The 12671-nt window shown below is 46.6% G+C and overlaps 1 protein-coding gene across 1 annotated transcript in view; it reads left to right on the forward strand.

Annotated features, from left to right (window-relative positions):
- Positions 1-6930: 6930 nt before the first annotated feature.
- Positions 6931-12671, forward strand: part of CTDSP2 (CTD small phosphatase 2) — a 29068-nt gene continuing 23327 nt past the window's right edge. The window contains exon 1 of the mRNA XM_036759341.1: positions 6931-7023. Coding sequence (XP_036615236.1) covers positions 6960-7023 — 64 coding nt within the window. The 5' untranslated portion in view covers positions 6931-6959. The remainder of the gene's footprint in view (positions 7024-12671) is intronic.

Here is a 12671-nt window from a genome sequence, read left to right on the forward strand (position 1 = left end):
TTGACTATAAGAGAGGGTTTGTAAATGGAGGCAAAGGGGTTATGCAATATCAAAACTAGACTGGAAGGTAGGAGGAAACTTCCTCAATAATGAGGAGAGCATTTTAAAATGCCAGGCTGAAGATTTGGATAGAGGTAACTAGGGAGTCATTTATGATTTTTTTGTTAGGAGTAGTACATGGTAAAATCTGTCTTAAGAACATCACAACTTGGCAGCTGGGTAGAGGATGGATTGGAAAGAGGAGAAACTATAAACTAGGAGACCGTTAAGAAGCCATTGAAGATTGTCAAAGACGGCAAAAGATGGGAACAGCCAATGTTGGAGGGGTTATGGAAAGACAGGCACACATTATATATAGTTCATTGTTGATGGAGCTATGAAGTAGTACAACCATTTTGGGAAGCAATTTGGAATTATGCAAATAAAGTGACTAAAATGCCCATACCTTTGACCAAGTGATTCCAGTAGCAGGCTTATACCCCAAGAAGGATATTGATAATAAGAACCAAAATATTTAAAGCAATACTTATTGTGATAGCAAAGAATTGGAAACAAAGTAGATGCCCATTGATTAAAGAATGGTTAAACAAATTGTGGTACATAAATGTCATGTAATATTGCTTTGCTATAAGAAATATAATGAATACAAAGAGACATGGAAATATTCCCCAAGAACTGATGCAGAGTGAAGTAAAAAGAGGTGAGACAACAATATATCCGATGACTATAACAATGTAAACAGAAAGAACAATCACATAAAATTCCAAAGTGAATGTTACAAAATTTACAGAGACCTATGGTGGCTCTAAAGAGCCCATTCATATGGGTGAATAGAGCACCAGCCCTGGAGTCAGGAGGACCTGAATTCAAACCCGATCTCAGACACTTGACACTCTTACTAGCTGTGTGACCTTGGGCAAGTCACTTAACCCCAACTGCTTTGCCTTCCCCCTCCCAAAAAAACCCAAAAACAAAAATTAAAAAGAGATATGGGAGGTACACAGGCAGTTAGTCAATCAATAAACATTTAATAAACATTTACTAAACACCTGCTATGTGCCGTGCACATAGCAACAATAACAAGAAGACAATCCCTTCTGTCAAGGAGCTCACAATCTAACAGAAGACTCAGAGCTTGAAGGCATGACAAAGGCCTGAAGAGTACAGGCGGGAGAGAAAGTGAGAGAAGGCTGGCCCCACCCCATTCTTAGATGGCGGAGCTAGCTGGAGCTCTCTGCTCTCCATCTCAAATCTGAGGGAGGAAGGGGGCTCCAAGGGCAAGGGGTACTGACTAGATACGGGTTCCAGGGTTGATGTGATCTTGCAAGATAATGAGGTTCCTAAGGACATAATAAAGTACAGAATACTCTACATATTTTCAGATTTTCACAAATGTATTTTATGCTGATGTTTTTTTCTCTTAAAAGTATTGTTATATGGGATGGCTCTCCAGGAAGAAGAGGGGTACCAGGGAAAATTATGGTAGTGCAAAAATAATGACATCTATAAAAACTTGTTTTAAGAGGCCCTTGTCGCAGTAGTGCACGCAAGAGGAGATGAAGGAGGGCTTGAATTCATCACACCTTACTGAGTAGAGAGAAGGGACAGATATGAGAAAGGTGCAGGTGTAATCGACAAGTCTTGACAACTGATTGGCTATGGAGGTTGGGGGGGGAGGTAAAAAAAAAAGGGAGAGTCAAGGAAGACTCTTACAATGTTGCAAACCTAGATGACTAAGGATACTTGTACTAATCAACAGAAATGGAGAAGCTCTTGAAGACGGACAGGTTTTGGAGAAAAGGTAATGACACATTTTGAACAGCCATATTTATTCATTGCCACTTGGTGACTTGAGACAGCCAGGCAGCCTAGCGGAGAGAATTTTGGATATGGAGTCAGAAAGACCTGTGTTCAAATGCTACCCCAGATATTTAACCACCTGTACATAACCTGGGCAAGAAATTTAACCTCTCTATGTGCTTTATTCAGTTTCCTCATTTGTAGAACAGCCCCCAGCTTTGTGAGGATCAAAATGAGATAGCACCTATCAAAAACTCTGCAAACCTTAAAGTTACAATGTAAACACTAGCTATCATTTAAAAAAAAAAGCTCTATACCTTGATTTCTTCATCTGTCCATTAAAGATAATTACTATGCCTGCCCTATTAATTTCCCTGGGGCCATTCTCCCCAACATCAGCAATAACTGTAAACTAAGTGGACCACATGCTCTGGCCAGAGACTTAAGAGCGGGAAGATTTGAGCTTGAGACAAGAGATCCCTTACGCTGTTCTGGCAATCCAAATAAGATTAGGAAGCAATAGTGATGTCCTCAAGGGAGTCTCGAGGCCTCTAGGGAGTTGTTCCCACATGCTCATTACTCCTTACAATTTGGATCCTAGGTATTGAGTCATACTCTTTTGCATGGGATCTTGGAGGTATTTCTGTCTATTGCCAAAGTCGTCATGATTCTCACACCAGACTGGGATCTTCTGGGAGTCAGGGGCTATGTACATTCCTCTGTGTCTCACAGAAAGTAGTATAGCCACCATAAGACTCTATATACAAAGATGGCTCTGAGCCACATTGTTGGCTAAGAACCATGTAAAGAAAAGTGTCAGGCAGAAGCCCTGTTATTAGCATGAGGCAGGGGGACAAAAGGATTTTTCCAGCAAAATGGAAATTGGTCATTTTAAAATTTAAACACTTTACCAAGGAGGAAAAAAAAAACCTCAACCCCCATTTGAAGAATAATGAAAGATAAAAGGTGTCATTCCTCCCTTTCCCCTTAATTAACAATTTTAAAATCAGACCTGCAGTTTCAATGGTGCAGGGAGGTGTTTGAACAATCTGGCTAGCAGCTGCTGTGGGGGTGTAAAACCAAGACAACCAGCTCACAGAACTCTGCAAGCCCAGGTTCTTTTGATCTGCTTTACTAAGGAAAGCAACATTAAGGGGTTAACAATCTTACTTTAATCCATTATACAAATATCACTCACTTAGTTCAGGGGGAAAAGCCAGCACCCTGAACTTCAGAGCAAATACAAACAAATTACAAACATCAACAGACAGACTTTGTCTGACTCAAATCCCAATTCATAGTTACCAGAGTTTAACCAAGTCCCAACATCTGGTTTACAAGCTGGAGGGCTCTTGGCTACAGCTGCCTGGAGTCTCCACATCAGCAGGGCACCAAGAGTGAGAGCCCTAAGTAAATAACTCTGCTCTCCCTTTTTATACAGTTTCAGAGGTCTACCAGAACTTAGGCTCCCATGATTGGCTCTGGTGTTAGCACCTCCCTTCATTGGCCCCACCTAAGTTACCAATTCAAACTCACATAGGCTTAGCACCTAATAGGGGTTTGGGCTTGGGGCTTAGCACCTAGTAAGATTCAATCAAAGACATTTAATTAATCATTTTAAAACAGTAAGAAAGTCCCAACTTAATTGATATTACAGGAGGTCCCTTCTCTATTGGTGATGGTCTGCTCCTTCTCTGCACATTATATGGTCTTAAGTTACCAGGGAGCCATAAGCAGTTTTATTGACTTGCCCAGGATCACAAACATGGCGATACATATAGACGGACAGATGCACGGACGGGCGGGCAGACGGACAGGTAGGTAGGAGGCCTTGAACCCTAGACCAGCTCTCTATCCACTATGCTAGGATGCTACTGATTAATGAATCTAGAACATACAAAAAAACCCCACTGTTTTAGAAGTAATATAATATAAAACATGACTTCCCCAAGAACACACAACCAGGTAAGACTTGAAACCTGAGGATTTTCAGCTTGAAGGCCACCTCTCTATCCACTCCTCCACATTGCCTTGACAAAGTCTCTCTCTACTTACTTTGATTATATAAAACTATTGATTGGAAAAGTGGATTAATTTAGTACATTCTTTAATAATGAAGTGTTTTTAATTTTTGTCTTCGTAAGCCTAGAACCCATAGAGTGTTAAGCACATCTTAATAAAATGCCTGCAGATCTGAGGTACCATCTCAAACCCATCAGATTGGCCAACCTGATAGAAAAGGGAAAAAAAACAAATGATTATATGTAGGGCTAAAGTCACATAAGGTTGCAGACTGTGATCTGTTCAGGTGGAAGAAAGTCCTAAAGAAGCCCAACCCTTATCTTCTAACTGGAAGGTAAAAGAAGTTTCACAGGTAGGGAGAGTGACAGCGAAATTACAGCCAAGCATTGTGCTAGGCACTGGGCATCAAAATTTAAAAGTGAGCAAGATAGTCTCTGCCCCTGAGGAGTTTCCATTCTACAAATCAGCCTGGATAGGCTGGGGCCAGATTGGGAAAGGCTTTATGCCAAACAGAGAACATTTATTAAGTACTTGCTATGTGTCAGGCAAAGAACTATGACTTAATATGTATCACTTAGGAATATCAATTCAGTTGTACTCTTATTTGAGAATATTAATCTGGCAACACTATCAGGATAGTTTATAAAAGGGAGAGACTAGACATGGAGAGACTGATCAAGAGACTAGTACAGTAGGAAAGGCAAAAAGGTGTCTGAGGGATTAGATTAGGCTAGAGCAGAGAGAAGGATGGATTGGGAAAATGATGAGGGTAAAATCAAGTCAAGACTTTGACACCTGAGTGGCTTTGAGGTGTGAGGTTGAAAAATTAAGGATGATATGCAGAGCCTATATCAGATTGCATGTGGAAGGGGAGGAAGTTTAACACTCAAAAACTTGTGGAACTGAATGTTGTAAACTAAAAATAAATATGTTTTTAAAAAAAAATTTAAAGAAAAAAAAAGAAAAATTAAGGATAACTCTTGGATGAATGGTGGCATGGTACCCCCTCAACAACAAAGCAGGGAAATTTAACAGAAGGGTGGATTTAAAGGATCGTGAGTTCTGTGCTGGGACTTGTTTGGTTTGAGATGCCTGTGAAACATCTAGGTGAAGATATGGAACTGAATCTCAGGAGAGAGGTGAGGGGCTGGATACGTGAATTTGGGAGTCATCTGCATAAAAGTAATACGTGAATCAAGAGGTTCTAGAACCTAGAACCCTGTACCATGATGCAGATGGGATATGAATGAGAAATTTGAAAAGGAGACAAAAAGTCTGACAGGCAGTTGAGAGCATCTTCTAATCCCCACCCCCACCCTAAGTAAAGTATCCAGAAGGAGGGGGTCAAGAAAGGATGAGGATCAGTATTTGACACTATTAAAATACCATTAGCACCCTTCTTCTGCTCACTCTCCTTCTGGGGGTTTCTACATGCTGCCCTGTTATTCTCTTACTACCTTCCTAACAAATTACTGGTAACCACGATGTTTCAATGACTGGCAGGGAGTAAAGCCACAAGTGAGTGGGAGGTGAGAAAGTGGAATCTAATAGAGATAGCTTTTTTCTCTAAGAGTTTGACTGTGAAAGGGAAGAGAAACATGGTGATAGCTGAGGAATCGTAGGATCTAGGCAAAGGGCTGTTTTGTTTTGGGGGTGTGTTTTTTTTAAGGCTGGAAGAGGTCTGGGCATATTTGTCGTCGGCATATTAAAGATACTGGAAATTAGGAAGAGAGAGGATATCTAGATGATCTGAATAGAAAGACCCCTGGGCCAAAAGGTTCAGTTTTCCTCGTCGGAAAAAATCAGAGGAGTGTCTATAGTACAAGATTTAGGCCCTAGCTGAGGGCCCTTCCAGTTCTAAATCCTACGATTCCATAATTAGAAACCGGCCCAGTCTTGAGCAAGAGGAAGGAAGGGGAGGGAAGATCCGAGTTTATATTCGAGCAGATATTCACAACAGGGGGCGTTTGGGTGGGGGGGGTAATAAAAGATAAGAAGGGAGACTGGGGAAATTCCTTTCCTCTAAGCTTCTTCCCTAGGAACTGTCTGGCCTGGGGGACAGGAAGACCGAACAAATGGGATTGGTGACTTCCAGGGTCCCTGTAAGAGCCATCATAAGAGTGGCACGAGGTATGGAGGGGCAGGCTGTGCGCTTGTCCTAGCTAGCATCCATGCTCTGGATCCCTCCAGTGCAATCTCCACCCTCCAGGACACCGCCCCAAGTTGCTCAGCCTCGGGGACCCCGAGAGGCGGAGTCACCGAGGCGAGGTGACCCAGACTGACAGCTCCTCTCCAGCTCCGAAGCGCTGAAAAAAATTTTTAAAAACCGGAGATCCATAGACTCTCTGTTTAAATAGGCAGGGGGCGTGGCCAGAGGGAGGCGGTACAGCCTGGGATCCGGAGAGGCGTGGCTCGAGACGGCTGGAATGTTGTTGGGTCCTCGCACCGCATAGTAAAGCAGGGCCACGCCCTCTTTCTCCAGCCTGGCCAATCGCAGCGCCGGAGCGGTTTCAAGTCTCCCCCCGCCAGCCAGCCCGCCTCCCACCCCACCCCCCTCCGGGATTCGCTTTTTTTTTTTCTTTTTTGGATAACAAAATTGCTGAAGCCCCGGAAGCTTCGCCAGCCCAGCTCGATCACACGTGAGGGGTCCAGGGACTAAGCGCGCTGCCCGAGTGAGGGTGGCACAGGCCGAGTCCGGGAGCGGGAAAAGCCCGGAGAAGAGGAGAGTTAGGGGGGAGGAGGAGGGGGAAGGTACAGCAGCCGCGGGTTGTTTATCTGGAGTACGGAGGGAGGGGGGGGCCTGGAAACTGCCCCGTGTCCCATTTCCTCCTCTTGTTTTCGCTCCGGATTCTCCATGTTGGACCCCAACTGAGGAGCCCGGAGCTGCTGCCGGGGGATCCGGGCTGGGGGGACCTGGGGGGGGTGGGGGGGAGCCGCTGCCCGGGCCGCCGGCCCTCCTTGCAGGCCGCCTCCCTTCTCTGCCTTGGGGAGGGGGACGGAGGGGGATGTGAACAGCCCAAGGAGCCGCCTCCGCCGCCGCCGCCGCAGCAGCAGCAGCCCCAGAACCGGCCCCCGCCCAGGCCCCCCGTCCCCGCCCGCCCACCCATCCACCCATCCCGGGCCCGCGGGGTTGTTAGATGGAACACGGCTCCATCATCACCCAGGCGCGGAGGGAAGACGCCCTGGTGCTCACCAAGCAAGGTAAGGCCGGCAACTTCGCAAAACTTTGCCGCCGCCGCCGCCGCCCCCTCCAGCCCGCGGCGCCCGAGCTGTGGCTGGGCCCCCTCAGGCCCACGGCCGCCCCCGCCGCGTCCCGGCGCCGCGCTCCAACGGGGAGAAGGGGCGGGGCATCCCCGAAAGGGAGCGGGGGATGGAATGGCCGTGGCGACCCTCCCCCTCGGAGGGGCCCGGGGCGGCCGCCACCCCCGGGGGGGGGAGGGGCGGGTCTGCGCGGCAGCTGTCACCCAGGCCCGGGCCTTCCGCCCCCGCCCAAGGCGGGTGGGGGGAGAAAGGGGTGCCTCGGGTGGGCACCCACGCTAGGAGGCCCCGCGCCCGTCCCGCCCACTCACCCCCCTCCCCAAGCCCGGCCGGGCCCGCGTTCGAAGTGGGGAGGGGGCGTTCTGGAACGGGGTGGGAGCTAAAATGAAGCAGCAATCTGGGTTTCCCTCGCGCGCCTCTCCCCCGTCCTCCACCGTCTCTCCGTTTGGGGAACCCTGAGGTCCTCCCTGCAGCCCCGGCTGTGGCCGTGACCGTGCCCGGTTAGAACTTGGGACCCAAGTTCACAGCCCGGGAGCCCGAGGATGGAGATGGGATGGGGGTGGGGAGGGGGAAAGAAGACGAGGAGGAGCTGTCCAGACCGACAGAGCATCCCCACCCGGGACCCCGGCTCCTCAGCCCCACCCATCTCCGCCCCCACCCGCGTCCCCCGCGGCCGGGTTTAGCCGGGTCCCGTCCCGCCCGTTTGGCCGAGCGGCTCCGGGCAGGCAGGAGAGGAGGCCCCTCCTTCCCGTCCCTCCCCGGCCGGGCTCCCCCGGGAAGCAGCGTTGCACAGAGCCGCGTTTGTTTAGCTCGGGAGCTTGTGTCCCGGGTTACATAATTCGCCTGATGGCATCAGACCCCGGCGTGGTTCCGAATCGCGCAGTGAGAAAGTGGGAGTTTTCCCGGGTCAAGCGCCTGGATTCTCCCCGGACTGTGGTCCTGTCAGAGGGAGCGAGGAAGGAGGCAGGCTCTCCCACGGCCTGGGTCCTCCTCTGAAGGATGCCGATGAGCCCCAGATTGTGGGGGCTGGGGGCAAAACCGGCCAAGTAAGGTAGAGAGATCATAGATTTTTAGGGCTGGAAGGAAGGCAAAGGAGGTCAGGCATTTTAGATCTTTCTGTTTCCAAACATCCCTTCCTTTGGGAAAGGAACAAGAGGAAAATGGGTGGAAACTGTCTTGGAGAGGAAGGAGGTGTAAAGATTAGGAAGAAATTCTCCTAGGAGGAGGAAGGAGAGTTGTTTTCCGTGGGTCACCCTTTAAATCCGAAGCCACTGGGTCTGTCTGGGCCAAGAAGGGGGAGTTGCTCAGTGTTTGGTGAGGAAGGGGAGTAGATAATGTTGAGGGAAGAGCCTTTGAAGTAAAGATTAAGTTTAGACACCCTTGCTCTGATGAGGGGGAGAATGTCCCATCCATTTCTATAGAGCTCTAAAGTAAGGCATTAGAAAGGGTATTTTGATTCTGGGAGTGTGGAGATTTTGGCTCCTGGTACCATGCCTGAACTGTGGGTAATTAATGTCCCTTCACATCACTCCTGCTATTAATAACTCCCACTGTCTGAAATTTGCCCATTCTCCCAGTGTAACTGCCCCAGAGTGCTTGTCATTTCATTTCTTAGGGCAAATAGAACTGGTTTTGTGGGTTTTAGCCATTGCTGGGTTCCATTCTTTGAATGAACTGGGGCTTAGTTTGTGCCCCCTTCATGCATTTCTCCCTTCTCTAAGCTGACCACTTCCTTAAGTAAATATGTCTTCCCAGTGGGCAAAACCTTTCTAGAGAACCACATGCAGCGTTTATATGTCCAATTTGTGTTTAAAAATTGTTGTTGTACTTGCAAACACAAATCTGTCTCCTCCATATGAGAATTTAAAATCTTTGACTACTTGGATTTGTTGTACTTTATTCTTGAACTGTATTGTCTGATTGTGATCCTGCCTTCACTTAAGGTGAAGCTGGAGAGGAGTCAAGACCTTTAGCAACTTTGTGATGACTTGCTGAGGTCCAGAGAGGTGGGAATCCTTCCTGATCATTCTTAAGGGAGAGGCCCCCAGAAGCCTGGCCTCTTTCATCTGACATGATTAAAAGGTAGAGAAGGTATCACTTGGGTGTATATGATGCCTCCACCCTTGCCTTCCCCCCCACCCCCCCACATACACATAAGGAAAATGAGAAGCACTAGATAATGTCACACTGGGAACACTTTTTGCCTCCTTAAGGTTTATGTTTCCCTTGATAAAATTCCTACCCCGCAACTGGTTGTTACTGGGGTATGGGGGTTTTGGTTTTGGGGGGAGGTCAGTAGCCCGCAGTCAAAAGGAGACTTGATGAAGTTCTGCTAATTATAGAATCAATATATGAGCTGAAAAAAACTGTACAAGTCCCACCACCTCATTTTACAGCAGAGGAAACTGAGGCTGAGGGTCCCGCAGGTAGTACAAGTCATTTTTTGTTGTGGTGAATATTGAAGAAGACTGGAAATCAGGGAATCCAGGTCCTGGTCGGCAGTTCAGCTGTTTACATTGGTTAGTTTTTCTTGGGTTGCTCTCTGAACCTGCCCAGAGACAGATAAGAGCTTTCAAACCAGTAGTTAAGTCACACAACTCTCCCCATCCTTCTGCACCATTACATTCCAATGTTCCCTCTTAGTTCTTTTCACTCTGGTACATCTGATCCTAATACAACAAATTCCAAGTCAACTTTAGGACAGCGCCAGGCGCTACCACTAAGTCAGTCCTTAATAAATGCTTGTTGATACTTCGGATCCCTTGTCTTTAACCAGTTGAGATTGGGATAAATCACGTTTGGAGAAGGAAAAAGGAGGCCTGGAGCAGTTTACTCTTAAACTGTTCTTAGCCAAGGTTTGTTCAAAGTAGAGGGAGTTCAAAGGCCATCTGGATTTTAAAATACAGAAAAAAATTTTAAATATGTGTAAGAATTATTTTTAAAAATTTAAATGTAAAACAACCTAAAGCTACTTGTACTTTTATATGTGTGTGTGTGTGTGTGTATTTATGTTTATTTGAGCATTGAGGTTTCTGGCTGGAGTTTGTTTATGATTCAAAAGTAATTACAGAAAAAAACTGAGCAAAATTCCTGGAAGCAGCAGAGGAAAATGTTCAACTTCTCAAGACAGATGAGAGGAATCCCTTTCATCCCTTTCAGGGCTGGGCATACTAGGGCCTTTTGGACACTGGGCTGAAAATGTTTAAATGTCAAAATGTAATTTTAGTAAAAAGAGACTGTCCTGAGATTAACTTACTATGGGGGGAGTGATTGCCTAGCTGTGTGTTCGGGGAGCAGAGGAGAGAAGTTGTGCCTAGAGCAGACATACCCAATATAACCCCAGTGAACACACAGGGCTGGTACCTCCAGTGGGACCTCCTTGTTTGATGTCTGTGGTCATTCCCCTCAGGGAGAGAATTAACCTATGTTTCCTGTTGTCACGTCAGGAAACTGGCATCGATAGTGAAGGTGGATTCTTCTGAATCTGGAACCTAAAATATGAGCAGCTTAAAATATGTGCCACCTTTTTCTAGTTTGTTTTCCTCTCCTGCGTAAGGAAGAAAATCCAGCTTCTCTCAGGCAAAAACAAAACTAAACCCAAAGACATTTCCGTTTCATGTGCTATTTAAAAAAACAACCAAAAAAAACCCCTTAGAACCAAGAAAAGAATCTGGATTTGGATCTGAGCACTTGACATGTTTGGTTATCATACTGGGAAGTGTTTTTTACCACCATCAGCAGTTTCTAGAATTCAGGGCCCTGCTTCTCATGGGGCAGCTCCCTTCCCTTTCTCAGCCTGGCCTCACCCTTTCCTTATGGCCTCATCCAGACAGGCTCCTTCTTCTGTCTACCTTGGAGCCTTCCCAAGCAGCCAGATCCTTAGGGGGCTGATGCTTAGCTTTGCTCACTGTTTGAGAACCTACCTTCAGGAGTCGCTGTTAACTCAGCACTTTGGGGGGACCAGACTTGGATGGGATTGCTGCTGCCTTCCATGTTCAGTGCTTTATTAAATTGATTACTGGTTTGGAGTGTCCAAAGAAAGCCACTCCCAAGGTCTCATGGTACTGTCCTCGGCAGCATTTCCTGTCTTCTCACTCCCCAGCTCTCTCCAGGAAATCTATGGGAACAGAAAGTCCACATACTATAGGTAAAAAGTACCTTCCTGTCAAACTCCACAGAACTTATTGATTTCTTCTTTTTGTCAGAATTGGTATTTTATTAGAAATCCCAATCTGCAGGACCTAAAGGTAAAGCAGAGCTGCTGCCCCAGCCTCTCAGTAATAAATTAACAAGAGAAAAGCAGGAGTCTAAAACCCTATGGGTGTAAGGAGGAAGGGAAGTACAACCTCCCCCTGCCCCTATCCTTTCCCCTGAAACCCCTCTTGTAGACAATTTTTTTTTTCCTTCCTTCTGGCTCCAGTGTTTAGATGACTAGACTGTTTTGAAATGGAAAAGGCTGAAGGGGGGCAGGACAGAGAACTTCAGCCAATAGTCCTAGATCAAGTGTGTCATCAAGTACCTTTTTCAGAGAAGGAGGCTAGGAGAGTCTGTGATAAAGAAGGACTCCTGACAGAGGAATGTGTTCTCCCCACCCCCACCCCCTTCCCCCCATCTCTGAGGCTTAGAGTAGCCTTGTTCCACAAATTCCTCCTTTGCAACAATAGACCTTGCTGTAGGATTTTGCCAGTAGTAAGCAAGGTGGCAAAGAGGCCTGGCATAGGGGGTTGGAGTTGGGGAAAGCCAGGTCAAAGCCTCCCTCTGACTCCTACAAACTCAAGGGCCCTGTTAAGTTACTTCACCTCTCAGTGCCCCACCCCCAAACCCACTAAGACTTAGATGCTCATTTCCACAGTGGAGAGAGTTTTCACACCAAGAATTCCTCACTCAGATGAAATCACAAGTCCAGACACTCCCCTTTCCCCAACAAGAGACTCTCCCTCTACACTTATACTTCAGCCACACTGTCAGGTGAATTTATAACCAAGATGTGGGGGGGACGGGAGGTGGGGGGCAGTGGGATGCTAGTAGTGGGAAACAATGCTTTATTATGGAAGCATATCTAAAAATGGAATTTAACAAACATTGACCACCTAGCAATGAAGATACAAAGGAAAAAAAACAACCTCTTTTCTGTCAAGGACCATATGGGAGAGGGGAATACAGTATGTACAAAGATAAGTAAATACAAATTAATTTGAGGGAAGAGGGAGCACTTACAAATATTTCGTGAAAATAGTACCTGAGTTGAGTCTTGAAGAAACCAAGGGTTCAATATAGGTAGGAGGTGAGGAAAGAGGGCAGGGCAAGCTCGGGGAGACAGCTGGAGAGTTGGAATGGAATGCTGTATTTCTGGCAATTGCTCAGAGTCTCAAAAGTGAATGTGATAATAAATACTTGCAGTAACAATTTACCATACTTTAAAAGACAACTTCAGCTTGCTTTAGGATTCTATGATTTTTTTTTCCCTATAAGATTTGGACTCCTTTTAAACAATAATTTTAGCATTGGAAGTGAAAAGGAGACGGATTTAAAAAAGAAACAGAGGTTCTTCCAATATAGTTTCCTGGTTGTTGCCATTTGCTATTTAAAAA

The sequence above is a fragment of the Trichosurus vulpecula genome, chromosome 5 (genome assembly GCF_011100635.1).
Source record: "Trichosurus vulpecula isolate mTriVul1 chromosome 5, mTriVul1.pri, whole genome shotgun sequence".
Lineage (NCBI taxonomy): Eukaryota > Metazoa > Chordata > Mammalia > Diprotodontia > Phalangeridae > Trichosurus > Trichosurus vulpecula.